This window comes from Engystomops pustulosus, chromosome 5, assembly GCF_040894005.1.
Source record: "Engystomops pustulosus chromosome 5, aEngPut4.maternal, whole genome shotgun sequence".
Classification (NCBI taxonomy): domain Eukaryota; kingdom Metazoa; phylum Chordata; class Amphibia; order Anura; family Leptodactylidae; genus Engystomops; species Engystomops pustulosus.
In genome coordinates this window covers 94569055-94588905 of record NC_092415.1, presented here as the reverse complement: position 1 = coordinate 94588905, position 19851 = coordinate 94569055, and the positions used below count along the sequence as shown (strand labels likewise).

General features: G+C 37.3%; 1 protein-coding gene across 1 annotated transcript in view; it reads left to right on the top strand.

Annotated features, from left to right (window-relative positions):
- LOC140133094 (cadherin-6-like) overlaps positions 1–19851 on the top strand; it is a 208044-nt gene that overhangs the window by 119079 nt on the left and 69114 nt on the right. The window contains exon 3 of the mRNA XM_072152741.1: positions 18659–18953. Within this exon, the coding sequence (XP_072008842.1) occupies positions 18659–18953 (295 nt within the window). The remainder of the gene's footprint in view (positions 1–18658; positions 18954–19851) is intronic.

The following is a 19851-nucleotide window of genomic DNA, read 5'->3' as shown; positions in this document are numbered from 1 at the left end:
CTTGTGCAGATCAATGAGCTAACCTCCGATTAACTGTGTGGTTCCTGTATAAGAATATACAATATCTGATCAAGGGGTTCATGAATATTGCCCTGCTAGCATCTAGAAGAGACCTGACACCCTCTGACATGTACATAATAGTTCTCTCCCAGTGTACACTGACTGATGGAAGGCTCTAACACGATGCAGTCAAAGCCTTAGCTGGAGTTCTATTCAGCAATATAAAGGTTTGTTTTGGCTTGGCTTTTTGTACATGGAAAATTGCGGTGAATCCTTCCTACTCACCTCTTTATAGATCTATCTGTCATTCAGGGATGATGGGTAATAGAAATAGATTGAAACAATAAGTTAATGCATTTTATTGAGTTCGCGGTGCAGACTAGTGAAGTTTTCCAGAATAGTTTAGGAGGATTTCTACAATCACGCTTAGAATGTATTATCTTGTTGATTACAGAAGAAATTGAACACCTTCGCTGCTCTCTATTTTTGGCCTTCTACTAATTGTACAAGACTTGATTACTAATGAGGATGTTAAAATATCAACATTTATAAGGAAATCATGTTAGTATGCTAATCAGAGTTTTTGGCAAACCCTGCAAAAATTCAATCTGTTTCCATAGAAACCTGACAAAAATCATTGTTTTAAGAGTGGTGTGCTCTCATTTTTTTCCTCTGTCATTCACCACACATTTTTCCAATTTTACTTGAGCCATCCTTTTTTCATTTTCCCATTCAACATTGTTTGTACTTTGAGCAATGTGTGGGATCTGCTTCAAAGAAGAGAAGTAGCTGGGGATATAAAAAAATCTCCTTTACCTTGTGTGAAAAATAATGTGTCCAACATAACCTAGGCGGGAATATGCACATTAATAAAGTTTAATGCATCGAATGACACTCTGAAAGAGGGGCTTTTGTAAATAAAGGCAACATTTCTTCCCTCTGTACGATTCCTGGAAATAATTCAGCTTCATCTGTTTGCCACTCTTGAGATTATCCTGGGTTAGTAGAAACTTATAAACATAAATTGTTCTCATGATGGCTCCCTGCGGCATAGCCCGTAGTGATTTATAGAATTCGGTATGATGATAGAAAGCGGATGATGCATCTAGTACAAAGCATGTCATACAGAGGTCTATCAGCTTCAAGCACTTAAAATATCAAGGGGTCATCTGTCAGCAAGCAAAGGATGCAAGTTTACCTACTGACTTATCCCCTGGGGAGGAGTAAAAAGGCTGCTACCTGCTGAGAAGGCATGATGTTTTATTTAACATCCTATCACGGATATCTTTATTTTTTCGACCAGATTGGATTGCATTCTATCCTTGCTCCTGAGTGCTCCCCCAGCGAAGATATCCTTCTAACTGCTGCTGAAGTCATCATAATTTAAATTAGATGACAGATATCAAAAGCGGTTTTCGTCCTCTCTACCACTAAGAACTGCGCACACTGTGCTTTATTACTCATCTGTGCGCCCTTGCAAGACAGTTCAAGGCCCAAACTGATTTTAAAGGCGATATTTCTCCCCAATTGTCAGTCCTCACTTTCATTCTGTTTAATGAAGCAATTCAGGATAATCTCTTTTCACTTGAGTTTTGATAGATTGTCATATATGTAAATATCAATGGATCTTTTATAGCCATCTGCTTAAAAAAGAAAGTACATATTTACAAATGTACAAGATGTAGCAAAATTCTATTCACAACAGATTTGATGCCAGCCTTTGCTTCATCTATGGCAAAGTATGAGCTTATATACTACAAACAAAGCCAAAGACCCCTATACATATACCTGCACACCTTTTATTTTATGCTCATACTGGCTAGTTATTAAACATGAGTATTATTATGGAATTCTGCACACATATGTTTTTCCGTTGTGTGACCTTAAAATGTATAGAAATAAATATACTGTACATTGAGATTGATCCGCTTCATTTCAATGACAAGAGATCTACTATGCCACTTTTATACCCGCAAATTTAAAGTAAGAATCAGTCAGTCACAACACAAAGAAAGTAGTCTTCCTTCACCCACTGGCTTCACTGTAATAAGCCAGAATCAATGATAACACAGGAACTTTTTTCCATAATGGAGCTATAAAAACAGATTATAAATATTTAAAATAGCTTTTTTTCCAATCAATTTTGAACCTTTGAACCTTTCTTTTATAAAAAAAAAATATCTAGTGTGAACATAGTTGAATCCAGCAAACCTCTACTAGCTTACCCTGCATATTTGATAAGACAAGTGATTGCTGAGCAGTGCACAGCTCACTATACAGTACATGTCAGTCAAATAGATTGATAGCAATATCAGGGCACCAGGAGAAAAGCTATAAGGCATGGCAATAATTAAAAATATGGATTCTGAATAATAGATACATGTTTAAAAGGTCACATTCAATTATATTAACTGCTGAGTAAACATAAAATGGCAATGAGTGAGCAAAATTCTGCACTTCAGTTCGTGTAGCATTTGCATACTGTCTTATTTTTTTGTATTTATATAGAGTGTATGTTCTTGTTGAATAAATGATCAGTTTTCTTTGTGTTATTCAGAAATTGACTATGCAAGAGCTTGTTCTACCATCCACAATAAGTGTTATACTAAAATCATTTGTAATAATTTAACAATAAACACTTAATATCTCTGATCACATTTACCTTATATACTCGAGTATAAGCCTAGTTTTTCAGCACAAAATTTGTGCTCAAAACCCCTAACTCGGCTTATACTCGAGTCAACTAAAAACATAAAGACAAAACTCACCTTTTTGACGTCACCCATAGGTCCTCTTCTGTCTGAGACAGAAGAGGACCTATGGGGGACGTCGGAAAGATGAGTACAGTGTTATTTTTTTTCCTACTACAGGGGCTGGGCAGGCTGTATGCTACAGGGGTTGGGCAGGCTGTATGCTACAGGGGCTGGCAGACTATATACTGGGAGGCTGTAACCAATGCATTTCCCACCCTCGGCTTATACTCGAGTCAATAGGTTTTCCCAGTTTTTTGTGTTGAAATTAGGGGTCTCGGCTTATACTCGGGTCGGCTTATACTCGAGTATATACGGTAAGTCTCCTGTGCACACTATTTCTTTACCATATTTAAATATTTGTTAAATATACCAAGGGTTTGTCCACTCCTTATATCAGAGAGTAACCAGAGATGTATGAAACTTACAAGCTGACGATCTGTGTGGCATCACATGACCATGGACCAGTGTTTATCTACTGGAAGTAAAGAATGAAGTTTCCCGGTTTATGACAGCAAGCAGAGATCTAGAAAAACCATTAAGAATTGATAGAGAAAGTATATTGTAAATTTGAATACCTTTTCATTACACAAACAATTTAAATTATTTGCTGGAAAGTGCTTTAAGTGAAACAAGCATTTCTATTGAGTTTTTTTTATGTGAAAACACTAGAAAAAAACAGTATATTTAGAGCATGCTATATTTAAAAATATAAAAATAATCAAACACTTTGGAACTGATTTTTTTATGTGGTCAGTTTGAGCACTGATTTTAACCATCAGTTGCTGGTTGCTATGACTTTATAAAACAAGAAAAACCTTTTTACCGAAGTACCTGCTTAGCATCTGTTGTGTGCATTCACTGTACATCTGTGCTGCCTTCTTATATTTCTCATTATCTTTCATTCATGATTTTTATGTAAATAGCTCAGTAACCATTATAAAAAGTTATAAAAGACAATAACATGTAAATAATTGAATATTAATGCTGCAAATTCAAGATTTACTTTGTCTTTATGGTATTCCCACTGATTTCTACCAGCATTGTACAAGCTAAGACATTTTATTGTCAAAAAACATTCATGTTAAAATGTAAGAAGTCACAAATAAAGCAGGAAAATAAAATGCCATTTGTCACATGACATTGTATAACAACCTAGTAAATATGTCTCATAAATGTTTTAATCCATTTGTATGTAATCTGGTTACCTAAAGGATGGGTGGACCATAATATCCAGACTGTGGTTGTTATGGGAAACTCTCCACTAGTTGTCTGAAAGGTGTATTTAGCAGCTATTGCTATCATTTTCATCTTAGAACATGATGTATATTATAAATGGTATGTTAAGAGTATCCATGGAGCTTGATTTAGTTTCATTAAACATACTAGAACAAATCTTCGCTAGTTATCCGATAATTGACATTAACAAGAAAGCCTTTGGAAATAGTTGGAGGACAAAGACGTACTTGCACTTTGCCAAATCAGTGATCCATTAAGTCCATTGCTGCACAGCCTAGAAAGTTCATTGTGAGCAAAAGTAAGATTGTTTTTTGAAGATTATAATAGAAAAGGACATTTTGCAAAGCAAAATCTTAGTCTGGATTTGTGCTGCTCAGATGTATTTTAGTGGTTTCCCTTATTTATACATGTGGTATTTGAGGAATTATTTTGTCCTCTGTTAGCAAAAATTTGCAACTAGTCACAAATGAAGAAGAAAATGCCAAGCCAAAAATACATATGCCCCAGTGTGTGCAAGTTAACTTGCAGTGCATGAACCTTGTCCATAGACTGCATTATGCTACACAGCTTTGTGTCATCTTCAAAAATACCTACGCACACCTATTCAAGTTTAAACTGGACAAAGAGACTGTGATGGGTCAATCACTTCAAAGTACCACCAAATGCCAAATTGGCAGCTTAACCCTTTAGATAACTAAGACATTATCTTTATCTTACTTATATATGTGTGTGCTAGGACGATATCAAATATGTTATGTCGTACAGATACTGGACTTCATCGGGGACAACAGTCGTTGTTTCTGTCTAAATTGTGTTTATCTCTACTCTCTCCCTTTGTTAGGTTATAGGTTACAAGGGTCACTACCCCTTTGCTGTGGATAGGACCTAACTTGCTTGGTGAGAAAACTCATTTCAAGAACCAGCCTTGTGCAAGAGTCTTGGACATATTTAATTTAGTGATCTCAGATTGGATCATGTGTAGATTCATGTAGTATATAACAGGATGTATTACCCACACTAGCACCACCAACACCAGATGTTCTCACTTCTGTTGTATAAACAGAGCTAAAAAAAATAACATTTAGTATACCTGCTTGCTCTTTATAGCCAGTTACAAATGTCCCATTTTCAGTATATATGGGTCCCTGATCTATTTTTTCCCATTTATATTCTTTTTTGGGGGTTTGCTTTGTAATCCTTGGCTATCTTCCTTTCATTTTTTATTTTGGCAGATTTAAATAATGTTTTATTTGTCTTCTTATTCTCTCACTGCTCATTGGTCAATGATTTCTTAGCCTCCAGCAGATTTTAGTATATGCTTCTCCAATGGTTATGTGTTATCTTGCTTTGACATGTAACATCTCATTTGACATGTCAGTCAGTTACTGTGATCAGCCATCATTCATATGTTTAGCATCATTAATCACTATATCCTACTGCATCAGCATTAACTAAATATGACAGAATCAGGGAACCATCAAGTGTATGTTATTTAAAAGCTGTCCATCATAGCTTTCATTAATATGATGATCTACAAACCTCTCATACAATGGATACCACCAGTGGTCATTAGACTTATTGTTGGATCTATCAGGGTTCATTGGTGTCCATTGTTTTAGCAAAAATAGCTGTTTGTGCAGTGCTGTTCTTTCTATTAAAGCTGCAACGCAAATGCAAACAAGCTACAAAATATTCCTGTAATCAAACCTTTTGCTACTATAGTTTTGGAGCCATCACAGTTAATTAACATAAATGTATACCTCCAGTGACTTCTCATTACTGTTGTAATGATTATGTTCAGGTTTTAGCAGAAACTCAATGAGGGTGAAGTGAGAAACAGTAGTCATCAAAGTTAGAAAAGATGTTTTGATACTTGTGATCAATGATGATTTGACGCTTCCATCCGCCATTCATTATGCAACATATAATTAAGAGTCCCTAACAACAACACATCTTTTATATCTCTGATGAAATAAGATATACATGGGTCTCCTGCTGTGCACCCAGCCACACACTTAGACAAGGAAAACATTAGACATCACTGGTTATTTCTAAAACAATTTTAATCAAACTATGGGTTAGGCTACATAGTAAAGTCTGGAAACTCATCTGTGAAATGCTTATCTCATCTAATATAAGAGACAAATATTTGGCACAATGGACGCGCAGCATAAAATCATATGCCAGACCCTGCCTGTGATCTTTCATTTTTGGTATGGAAGTGGCGTACAGGGGATAATAATCACAATTATTATTGGTTTGCTAGTAATTGGCGTACAAGTCCTAATTAATATCCTTTGTTTTAGACTGTTTCACTGGAAGGATAACTGGGATCCTGTGAGCTTTATGTGGTTCCTGCTTGTTTGTAAAACTAAATGAGTATAAGTCTTTAAGATACCAGAATAAGGGTATTGGCATGTAATTCCTGGCAGTACATTTATCATGTGCGGAATCTGCTGCTGAATCTAAAAACAGGGTCATTGCTAGGGTCCTAAAAGATCTGGGGCACAGGCACCAATGCATATGTGTTGAATTTTCAGTAGTGACTATTCCTGTGTATAACCCCCCTCAAATAAGCTTCCGCCAAAACCAAATGAAAAATATAGTTGAAATCCCTACCTATTCCATCTAGTGCCCTCAGGTGACAAGCACTCGGACCGTATCTTCTTCATTTGGCTCGGCATCATGTCTTCTCTTTAGCCTAATGTGAATTCTGTGGACTTGATCCCCTAACGGTATTATTGCTGCAACCCCTAACACTCCCTCAGATACATCTGACTAACCAGAAAATCCACAATTAAAATTGCCACAATGTACATTACTGGTTTACACAACGTACATTGTACCCATTGTGGCCCCCACAATTACTGCCGGGCCGGGCCAGATACTTTACATTACAACCCCCTCATTGTGCCACCCACCTAATAATGTTTCCTAAATTTTGACTAACATGTAACAATGCACTTAATACCTGTCTGCCTCTGCTAATGTCCCTTCAATGGGACCCTACACTGAAGTATGCCCCCATCAAATCATGTGCAGTGAAACGGCATACCCACACTAAATAATGCCCTCCCTCTCACTGAAAAATTCTCCCACACTTAATAAGTTTCAACAATAAGGAATTTCCCCCACACACCCCCACTATATAATATCCCCTATAGCCCCTAGTATATATTGCCCCCACAGCCACTCGTATACAATGTCCCCCACAGCCCCCAATATACAATATTCTGCACAGCCTCCAGTACATAATGTCCCCCAGAATATAATGCCACTGAATATTTTTCACACATTAAATAAGTCTTACCAGTAAGTGATGTTCCCACACACCCCAGTAAACAATATCACCCACAGACCCCAGTAAGTAATGTCCTTCAGAGCCCACAATAAGTAATGTCCATCACAGCCCTCAGTATGTAATGTTCCCACAGCCCCCAATAAGTAATGTCCCCACAGCCTCCCCCCAGCAATTGATTCCTTCATACTTTACTCCCCTCAATGTGCCAACTTCCTACACTGTGAATTAAAAAGAAAATTCCTGCATTCCTTAATGGTTCTCCCCTTCTTGACGAGACACAGTAATATCATTATACTAGCACTATAGTCAGCTGCGGGAAGCAAAGATGCGGTTTAATGACATCACCCTCTCTCCTGTTATCTGTAGTGAAGGATGGAACAGATAGAGGTGAGAGTGGGGAGAGCTGCCCGGAAAGCGTGACAAGTGTCCCACTGATCTGGGGCACAGGCCCCAGGTCTTTTAGCTCTTAGCAACACTCCTGTATACAACACAGAAATTTAGCATTGCTTTATTCTGTATTTCCCTGGTTGATTGGATCAGGTGTTTTTATATATATATGAATGGTTTATGGCTTATAGTTTTATATGTTAATGTAACATTTCCATGTTTAAGTTGTTAAGCTCTTGTATTTCTGTTTGGATAACCAACTAGTTGGGTGTAGAAGGTTACTATCCATGTAATCCAGGCTTCTCATTCAAGTTGTGGGAAGAATGAGTGAACTGTTCCATCAGTCATATTTCACAATACAGTGCAAGCGAAGAAAGGATAAAATGTGCAAGAAAGATTATTTGTCATTCACTACCTGCGTACCAGAGAGAGGCTTAGTTGAGACATTGTGCAGCTAATGGAGATAGACATTAAAGATCAGTCAATACAAGTGGCTGCGGGATGAATGATTCAGATGAAACTGTAATTTTTTATTTCCTAGAATAAATCAATTTAAAGGCCAAATATATTATTTCGCTAAGAAAAACTTTCTGAATATAGTGATTTCAGTTTTTCTAAGCCACATAATGATTAAATTACATGTGTTTGGGAAAAAAGATTCTTGGAAATAGTGATAGAAAAAGTATCTCCCCCACCAATGCAGGTGCTATTTGCAAATGCTGAATAAATTCTAAGATATTGAAAGTGTAACTAATTCCTAGTCTTAGATGTTAAAAGAAAACCCAATTATGCTAAGAAATGTTTTGCTTTCTAATGATATAACCAAGATTACGTACTCACATTCAAAAGCATTTTAACTGTACTCTCCTCCAATCTTTCTACCAACTACTACTAAGCTACACCAAAGTAAGCTAGTTTTGCTAACATCTTAATGTAGCTCTCTGCATCAGTTTCTGGGTGTGCATAAAGCCTTGCCATTAATGACTGCCCTTATACTTGCTTTGCTTGCTCTGTGATTTAATTTTCCTGAATGCTATCAATGAATGTACATAATTCCCAACTTTTGCAATGGATAAAAAGCGGCAAGCGAAAAAGAGGCCTTGAGAAATCTTTACTGGTAGGTTGTTTAGACTGTGAGCCCAATGGGGAAAGGGACCGATTTGGCAAGCTCTGTGCAGTGCTATGTAACCTTTAGGCGCTAGATAAATAAAGAATTATTATTATGCACTGTTTGTTGCCTCCCCCAACACACACACACTTATAGCCCTCTTCTTAGTCTTCCTTGAAAAGGCCCTTTAGTGCCCCCACCCAACTTATAATACCCCCTCAGACAATGGCTTCTTATTTCAGGACGGATGGGAGGTTCTTATTGAATGTAGAAAAAGTACAAAGCACAATCTGTTTACTAGGGATACTTTTCTAGTTGCTGTGCTAAACTAGGACAGGGTCTTGTGAGGAATCAAATGCAACATGTGTATTAACAGGTGAAAGACAAAACATAGCTCTCCTATGGGCAGTATTGTCTGGGCTGAAACAAATAAGCAGAATGAAAAACTACTCACCTTATACAGTTGTGCAAGGAAGCACAACTTTCACCAGTTTATGTTAAAACATCGGTGGCCCAGTCACTTTGTTACAATCTGTTCTTGTTTTGAACGATCCTCAGTGAGAACATTTTTTGATGGCAACTACCAAAATGGAGAGTAACCTTAGTAATGGTTCCAGTGCCTCAGGGACCTGTACAAAAATTCTTAGGCCATAAAAAACAACTTTTTTCTATTTTAAAAAAATTATAAAATATTGTCAGGATTCGGGATCAGTGGATCCTCTGGACTGCTGCGGGAGGTGGTATTAGCTGACACCTGGGACCAGAATCTAAGTGGCACCAGATCTTCACCAGAGCCCGTTGCAAAGCAGGATGGTCTTGCTGCAGCGGGGTGCCACCAGGTCGTTCCACAGGTGCGACTAGCCCGCGAAGCAGCCTAGGTCGAGGTACCTTTGCAGGAGAGTCTCGTGGTCAGGTTCAGGCACATGGTCAAGTCAGCAACGGGAGGTCCAGGCAGATGGGAGTGGGAACACAGGAATGCACAAACACGCTGGTAGACTTTCACAAAAGCTTTGTATCACAAAGATCCGACAGGGTGTACAGGAAGAGGCAGGCTTATATGAGTTTTCAGAAAATGGCCAGTGCCAATTAACGGCACGCTGGCCCTTTAAATCCAGAGAAGCCGCCACGCGCCCTCGGAGTCGGGAACGTGCTTGTGGGGCAGAGGGGCACGGGTGAGCCTGCGATCCATGACATGGATCACGGGACCACCCGTAACAAATATAAAATGTATAGCTGATTGTTTAGCTATACATTTTTTATTTTAATAATTTTTTTTAAATTAAAAAGTCATTTCTTATTAGCTAAGTTGCCTGAATTTTCTTATGGTACCCTGAGACACTGTAACCATTTTTAAGGTTAAGCTCCATTTTAGAAATTTCCATCAAAAAATTTGCCTGTGTATTAATAGATAGAGGTGAAAGACATATAGAGATATAGAAAATGCTGAAACTTTTTAACTTTGTAGAAAAGTTTTGGACTTATTAAGATTCTTTCTTACACAATACCATTTATTTGTTAAGTAATAACCTGAGTGCTGGTGGGTTGGCTCAGTGACCTTAATTTTAAGGGGAAATATGAGTCATGTCTGAAAAATGATTCTAAGCAATGTTGAAAGGTTGCATTGCTAATAATCCAATATAATTGATACTCACAACCTTCACTAGTATCTGCTAGTATTTATACATCAGTCAACAGTTGTCAGCTAGGATATTGATGATTTGTGCCTTCAGAAAGTGGGTGGCATTTTGCATAATTACATGCGTGTGCGGCAAATGCTTATATATTGCCAGCATGTTGTCATATTTCTTGATGCACATGCCGTGGGCTTATTACAGATACAGCAGATAACATTTTCAGATTATTTAAAGTGTTAAACAGCAGACGTTGTAGACAGACTGGGCGTTGTTCGTAATGTTCTAAAGTCTGCTTATTTCACCCAAAAACAGAGCTATAATCCAACAAGATGTTTCAGAGTTAAATGCACAATGAGTCACCCTTAACTACATTTATACTACAGAAGGAGAAAGACAATAATACAGGGACACCCCCATTCACATCTCTGCAAAGTTATATAAAGATACTTCAAAAATATACAATATATTTTGAATAGCATTGGCCTCTCAATGTGTCCGCCTGGTATGCCAGGTCTGTCCTAGGGTAGTTTTGCGAAGAATGCAGGTTTTTAATAAGTTCACTGGTACCTAGTGTGGAGGCGGCAAAATAATTGCTATTTCTTGCATACAAGTGCAATGTCCTCTGTTTCTCTATCGCTTTTAAAAACCTTTGATCAGATGCAGAAATCCATGTCATTTGTATCATGGATGCACCAGGATACACTAGGATCAAGTGACAAGAAATTTTTGGTCAAGAAGCAATAACTAAATAGGTTTATACTTTCTGACTTACTAGTGGGGACTAAGAATATAATAAAAGGGGGAAAATTACAGGAAAGTCTCTTTAAAGGGGCTATTATGTTGCTGCGGTCACACTTGTATTACATTGGGGCAGATTTATCAAGCTGTCTGAAAGTCAGAATATTTCTATTTGCCCATGGCAACCAATCATAGCTCAGCTTTCATTTTACTTGAAGGAGGGAGCCACAGCACCAAAGATGAAGTTCAAGAAGATTTATTTACATGTGCAACCCAACATGTTCGCGCTGAACATGTTGGGTTGCACATGTAAATAAATCTTCTTGAACTTCATCTTTGGTGCTGTGGCTCCCTCCTTCAAGTATATTGACTCCTGGTTTCCGGCATCAGAAACTTCGGCCGCGGGCACCACCTTAAACTGCTTCTCACTGGAGACGGATTGCTGTCCTACCCTTCCATTTGTTCAGCTTTCATTTTACCAGTGCTCATGAATAAGGGGAGCTGTGATTGGTTGCCATGGGCAACTAGAAATATTCGGACTTTCAGAAAGCTTGATAAATCTGCCCCATTGTCTTATCCTGTTTTATATCGGGGTAATTGACCAGTAACTTATTTAAAAAGTTTTGAAGTTGGTATTATAATAATTTATACTTTCAAAAATGATATTAAAATTAGACATTTTTTCAATAACAGTCTTTGCTGCCTTAGACCCCATGCACATGACCGTATTGAGGGCTGTGATCTGGCTGCACAAATTGCGGCCAGATCATGGCCCCCATAGAGGTCTATGACACCCAGTCACAGTGAGGTGAGCACACAGTGTAACAGAACGCGTCCTTTCTTTGGTTCCATCTGTGGCACAACCACATTCCTTCTTACTGTGCAATTACCCCCAAGGCTTGTATGCAAGAAAACTGGCATACAAGTCTAGATAAATGTTCCCTATATACATTAGTGGTTCCTGCAGGTACTTTATGTTTCTTGATAAGTCCAAGAAGTGGACCATCAGAGAGTAGATGCTGCAGGAATCTGTGCTTATGTGTTTGGCCTTTAAACATAACAATGTTGGGGTTTTTACATAGACAATACTGCATATATATAGAACGATTTAATAACTGATTCAGTCCCTTCAATTTAAACTACCGTATGTGTTTTTTACCCTTTGTTTTTTAAGTAAAATTCTATTCCTAAATCATGGAGTCTCAACACATAATGTACCTTTACATTTTACTATAATACTGGCCATCTTATAACTGGCCATTAAAATAGATTATGTTCTCCAAAGGCCTCACTTCTTGACAGCACCTTCCTATCCTATTCTTTGGCTAGAATTTCATTTTTATTGTAAGTTAACACTTATGTGTCCTTCATAATCCCAGTAAAAATGTACAGTATGTGGAAGCGTGAACTACATCTGTGCTGCATTGTGTTGGTCATGAAACATAAGCATTCCATTAATCAGTATTGAATGTTTCAAGGTTTATTTATTATTGTGACGCTCTTTGTTGTAGAAATATTTGACAAGCTTTCATACGAAACGTTTTCAGAGCTGCCACAGAGAATACTGCCAGGTGCATAGAATGGAACTGATGGCAAGTTAAAGACCCAGGACTGTAAAATCTGATATCCATTAATAATGACATGGCAGTTTAAGGAGGATTTTTACTGAAGTCAATTATATCCATCATTGTTGTTATATAATATTTAATAGTTTTTAATGACTATTGAGATGCTTAACCCTTTCAATCCCATATTGCCTTCAGGTTTTGCACCCGGTTTTTGACTCCCCGCATAACATAAGCTATATGCTTTTTATTTTCACATTTACAGAACCATGTGGGGCCATAGGATTCTTTACTGCAGAAGAAATTGTACTTTCTAGTGACATTATTTAATGTCCTTTGCAGTGTACTAGGAATTTGGATAAAATGTAACTTGCAGAGGAATTGTCAAAAAACTCCACTCATTTATTAGCAGGCTTTGTTGTTATGGATTTTACTATGCAGTCCAGAAGACACATATAGAGTAATTTAGATATGTTAATGCTTTTTTGCAAAAATCATTTTCATTGTCTGACACCTGTTACTTGATACCCGATAAGAAAAGCGAACTCAAAAATAATTGATTAAAATCTTATAACTTTTATTTCTTAATACATAAAACCAAAGACAAACATTAACTTCATCAGATTAAAAGAAAATGATCCCAAGTTGATGGAGTAGACTTTCAGCAATTCATTCCTATGTTATATTTTCGATGTGCCCTTACACATTTATACAGGACAATAAGGTGCAACGAGTGCTAGGTAATAAAGTGCATTCTTTACATTTACAATCTATAGTATAGGGATTATTACCTTTTTGCGGCTGTTAGTCTGCCCCGCGCCCCGTTACTTGTTCATACTTTTGTGAAGGGAACTGTGAAGGCTGTTATTTTTATTAATGTTTTATTGATATCATTTTGGGAACTATGCAATTTGGACATTTGGTGTTTTTTTCTGTTTTCAATGTTCAACATACGGGAAATTCTTACACGTTTTAAAGGCAGGATTTTTTTGTAAAATTCTGGACATGAGAAGCTAAAAGAAAAAGAAAATAAATTTGTATAATATTTATATAAAACACTGGGCAGTGGAAACCATGGTAATGTGCTTGAGCCCTTTGAAAACAATGGCCCAGATTTATTATGCAGCATGCCCCAGAATTCTGGTGTAGACTGTAAATAAATACATGTGCAAACTGGTTGCACATGTATCTATGAAGTGTTTACGCTAGTATTGTGTTGCAGCTGCACTATGCAAGCCATAACATAATACTGTAAAGAGAAAGGGGTGTTCTGGTGTGTAATTCGCACTGGCTGCCATATTTATGTTGGCAAGTCCGACAGAAATGTGACGCACGTTCCTTGAACTGAGTGCACCCAAAAAAAATTAATACGTGCAAGCTGCACGTATTAATTGTAAATGTGTCCAATGTGTCCGTGTGAAATTGTTTGAATTCGTTGATAGCACACGGATAGTGTAAACACACAACATTAGAAGTTAGGGGCTGATATCTGCTGAACATCCCCCAGTGGAAATCGCCTGTGATGGTAGATGCACATTTTCTAGCATAAAACTACTACACTAATAATAACAGCCAGCTATAAACCTATGAAGGACAAGAAATGGAGAGATAAAGAGAAGAGAAACAATCTGATGTAATAAAGAAATGACATACACGTCACCTAGGAGCTCTTAGAAGCAAAGTCAAGTGCTCTTTACTCCTATTACCGTTTAGCATCTTCCTGGCATCAGTAAACATTAACGTTTAAGGCATGAGACAATTGTCTAAATGCTTATTTCAGACGTAATTACTTCAAGATAAGTATTTTTAATGTGTAATGTGGCCTCTTTCAAGAAAGCAATGCACCTGTACTATATGCTGAGCATTTTGTTCCTTCTGATGCAGATCAATATCAGTCCACATTATAAGCAAAATCAATCTTAGGTTGAAATGTATACAAATCAATACATCTCTAGATTTTATTCCTTGCAGTGGATATCTGGGCAGCGTGAAAAACATTAATATTTATAAACTATGCTCTATCCACTATTAATGTGCCATATGAGAATAACAGCTCTACTTCATTCTGTGTAATACTACCCTCATGCAGAAATATCAGCCTACACAACCTAATGTCATGCCAGTCTGTGGGCCCTTGTACAAGTAAAATTACTTTCCAGCTACAATGGCAGATCTTTATCTGCTGGATATAAGACACAGCTCACATTATGCTATACAGAAAAGATAATGAATCTTCTGATGATGGTAGGAAAGACCGCTTGAGATACAGCCATGGGCAGGAAAAGGACCTGCTCTATAAATTGTGACCCTGGCAGTCAGCTCACACACTGGGCCATGGAAACCATTGTGTGTGTGAGCCCATAGAAAAGCATTTTATGTGATTCAATTGGTAGCACATGGACAAACATGGAGTGTGAGGAAAAGAAAATTAGAAAGTAGTCAATTTTTGGTGGAAAATAGGCCTTTTCCACATTTTGTTACTCATGCTAGAAACTTGACTTGAATCCAATAGTACAGTACATGTCTGCCTGTCTTGTGATTCATTTTTCTATTTTGGAACTGTAGTTGGCCAAGATATTTTTTTTATTATTGGAAAATTTGATTCATGAGTATTAGTGCATGTACATTTTGTTGTACAATAGCTGATTAGGTTCTATGATTGTAAAGTTTAATCTGTAACAACCATGAAAAAATCCTTACGCTATTATCACTAATGGAACAAATCTCTATCAGTCACATCCAATCGCTTTAGTAACACAGATTCACTGGGGAACAGCGGAGAATATAAAACTCTCTGCTGCATAGTTTCTCTCTGTACACTTTTTTGTGAACTAGGTTATAGAACATTTTATGTATAGTTAGTAGCAAGTTTTATTAGTGTAGGGTCTTAGGATATCATTGACTTTAATAGAATTAAAATATAGAATAACAAATATTTGTAAAAAAAACAACCTAGGTGGTAAACATTTCTGATAAAAGCTGCTCTAGGGTGATCTACAAAACCATAGAAAACTACATTTACTGTTACACTTATTGTACAGTGTGACAGTATCATAGTATGGACCTGTTGTGTTAATGTGAACATACACACTAGGGGGCAGATTTATCAAGCTGCCTAAGAGTAAGAATGTGCTTAGTTTTCCATGGCAACCAATTGCAGCTCCCCTTTCAAATTTTCATGAGCACTGGTAAAATGATTGCTGAGCTGGGCAACTAAGCACATTCTTACTCTTAGGCAGCTTAATAAATGGTCTCAAACCCACCAACTTTGACACAATTAGATGACAGCATCTAATGCTTAAGGGAAATCTCCAATCCCAAATAGAGTGGGGTATTTTCCTTATCAAGCAATATAAGTCACCATCAGAGATATCTAGCAGATTGGTTACTCCCTTCTATCCATTGAATTCCACATTCAGTCTCATGTGCTTGGGTACAAGTGGTGGGAGTCTGGATAAAGCAATGACGCATGTATTATAACTAGGTTACAGTAATAATTTGGTATGAATGCTATGCTGTTAAAAATATTAAAAATGAGCTGCTATTAGTAATCCCAGATCTACTAATGAAGATTGCACTCGGCTCATTCTACACTTGTGTTTTTTCACCTAAATGGAAAGCATCAGCAATAAGTGTTTAATTAAAACAATTATTAATATGCACTAAGTCATCGGAATAAAATATGATATAGACATTTTGCCTTTTGTTATTGGGGAATCAGCAGAAGATTGGAAAGTGCTGATGTGAGACAGAGAAACAGAGACATATATTAGCTTAAATCCCTTCCCTACCGTCCATATATTGATTGTCTCTTTCTTTGAGACTTTATGAAATGATTGTTTCTGCTATTGTTGCAAAAATAGAAGAAGAAAAAGGAGCAGCTTACAACTTCTATTTACACAGAGAATTGATTATGCACGCTTACAGAGAGATTGAATGTGGTGGAATTAGGGGATATACTGTACATAGATTTTGTGACAGGGACTATGACCTTCAGTAGTTTATTATTGAGAAAACAAATAGCATCTTCTACAGCAGTCAATGTAAAGGAGAAAATCAAAGGAAGCTATTTAGAGTGTTGTTTAACTCTTGGAGAATTGGAAGTCGCCCTAAAGTCATTGGCAGGTCAATGACCTTGACCTGCACACCAAGGTCTCTTCTTCAATGGGACAGTTAATATTATATAGTGATGATGGACATCATCATTGTAATATAAAAACCTACTTACCCTAAAAAGTAAGTTTGGCAGTAGATTTTTTCTGCAAGGGGAAACCATTCATTAGATATTGACAAATGTGTGTTTTGTCTTATGAAAGCCGCATATACAAAACACGAAAAAATGGCAGCACTCCGAGATTCAAAATGTGGCAAAAAACGTACTCGTTTATTCACACATGTGTCAAGGTTACATTTTGGCTCCTTACACCTGGAGCCTTTCTCAAGCTGCCTAAGGCTCCAGGTGTAAGGAGCCGAAACGTAGCCTTGGCACATATGTGAATAAACAAGTACGTTTTTTGCCACATTTTGAATCTCGGAGTGCTGCCATTTTTTCGTGTTTTTGTATGTGGATGGACCAAGGTCAAGGTCCTGGGATGTGCACCTGAGTTGTTCTCAGCCATATCTTGAGTGCTGCCACACTCCGTGAGATATACATACATATATATATATATATATATATATATGCACAAAGGTCATGAGGTATAATATTCAATGGGGGAAATTTATCAAGCCACTTTGGGCAGACTATTGTGGTAAAAAAAAATTAAACAAATTAGACCAATTTTTCCCCCTTTTTGACATGTCCAAAATGGGCATGGTCTTTTGAAAAGGGGGTGTTACCTGGTAAAAAATTGTAAATGCACCACAGAAAATAGCCAGTGCGTCACATTGTGGAGCACAGTTTAGATAATTTTAAAATAGGTATAAAATAGAGCCTGACACTCTTGTATTCACACACATGTATGGGGGACGTATATACGGCCGACGTATATGCGGCCAATATACGTTCCCCATACACTTCTATGGGCTCGCGGCGCCCTACAGGAGCGGTATGGTGCAGCACACGTGCGGCCCCGTACCACTCCGTAGCCAGGGAAAAAGATAGGACATGTCCTATCTTTTCCCGTATTACGGCGCCGTGGCCACACATCGCTATGGAGAGGGGCGGGGTGAGCTGTGCTCACCTCCTCCTCCTCTCCCCGTGCTGCCGTGTGCCCGCCGTGCTACGGTGCGGCGGGCACACGGCAGTGTGCATGTAGCCTTAAACTGCACCAGATTATTGTTGAGATCTGCGCTACTGGAGCCTGTAAGACATTGTTAAATTCCCTCCAGTGTCTAATAATATTCTGATAATTTATTTGGGGAGAAATTTCAAATGAAAGTGAAAAAAGTTTTATAAAACAGTAGGGCCAGGACCATGGAAGTTGAGGTAGGAGCCTGGCTGAATTGGACAGTTTTAGGCCTTTTGCGATTTGTGGCTATGGCTGAAAAACACAGGGAAAAATGAGAGGACCACATTTTGTTTGGGGTACAATTTATGTTAACCCCTGACACTAAAGTTCCTTGTTTTTGCCTCCAGAAATGCAGTGACTGAACAAAGTTATATGTTATTTATACTGCAGTGTGAATACTGTAAATGTAAAAGTTAAATATAAAAGGTAATCAATAAGTTCTATGTACCCCAAATGGTTGAGAAACACAACCGAAAAAAAGAAAGAAAATACAAGCTCTAATTTAGCTATGAAAAAGTTATATTTTAAAAGTTATGACTTTCAGAATGTAAGTGCTTAGACATTCAATCCCAAAGTAGGCTAATGGTTAAAATGGGTTTGTGTACTATGAAACAGCTGTTAATATTAAAGACAACATTACATTATCTAAGTAAATATTTCAGAATTGCTACCCTGAATGCTAATATTATGTGACTTGTTTTCTAGCTTCACTCAGACCAAGATACTAAAGATCAACCATTGAAATATATTCTCTCTGGAGAGGGTGCTGGGGATATTTTTGTGATCAATGAAAATACTGGCGACATTCAGGCAACAAAACGTCTGGACAGGGAAGAAAAGTCATCCTATGAATTACATGCCCAAGCTGTGAACAGGGATACAGGAGTACCTGTTGAACCTGTATCTTCGTTTATCATCAAGATTCATGACATTAATGACAATGAGCCAAAATTTACCAAGGATTTTTATACTGCCAGTGTGCCAGAAATGTCAGAAGTGGGTAAGTGTGGCCATTTTACTCTCCAATGTATGTTTTCAGGAATTGTGTTGTTTTACATATTGATGCTTTGTCTTTATGGGTATTTAGACATAAATATAACAAATGCATCAATTTACCTATCAATAAATGAAAAAAATTACACGAGTCTAATGTTATTACCACTTTCTACTTTGTTATCTAGTAATATGATCTGAAAATTATAGAGCAATTATTGAGAATGAGAAGGAAGTACAGTGAATGTAACAGTTAAAAGATTCAAAAATTAGTAATTTTTGTTCATACAACTAAATATCCAAACCTCACAGAATACTATATTTTTCCTTCATTTTTTATTTTTTGGTAGAGCTCATGCATGAATCTTTTCTGAATCATCGAAAGGTTACAGTGAAAGTCTGTGAGACCAGCATCATGCCTTTGTATGTCTATGTTTTCATACTGACATATTTTTTTTGTCAATTCCATACATAAAACATGGAACTACTTAGCATGCTCTATTAAACTTTGTATTTACAGTGTGCCATTGCCTTCTGGGTGCTAAGTTTTCATAACTACTCCAGGGTACATAATCCATTGAAAATGCCTCTACTACTCTACTACTGTCGATTATAAATACATTGGTAAGAACTTGGCAGTTGTCCGTTATGCACAACAATGTGATTTGCCTATTAAAGGGCCTATTGGAGACAGGGTTCTTTAGCCCCCTCTCACGGTATTTCGAATTTAGACTACCTGCCTTCCTAAAATCATATATTTTTTTTTACATTTTCTGTGGTACATAAATATAAACCAAACTCAGTGCATAAATACAGCACTTAAGCTAAGCTCTGTATATAAATGCAGCATCACAACTAAAATCCCTATGTAAACACAGCACCAGGCCCAAGCCAAGTACATAAAT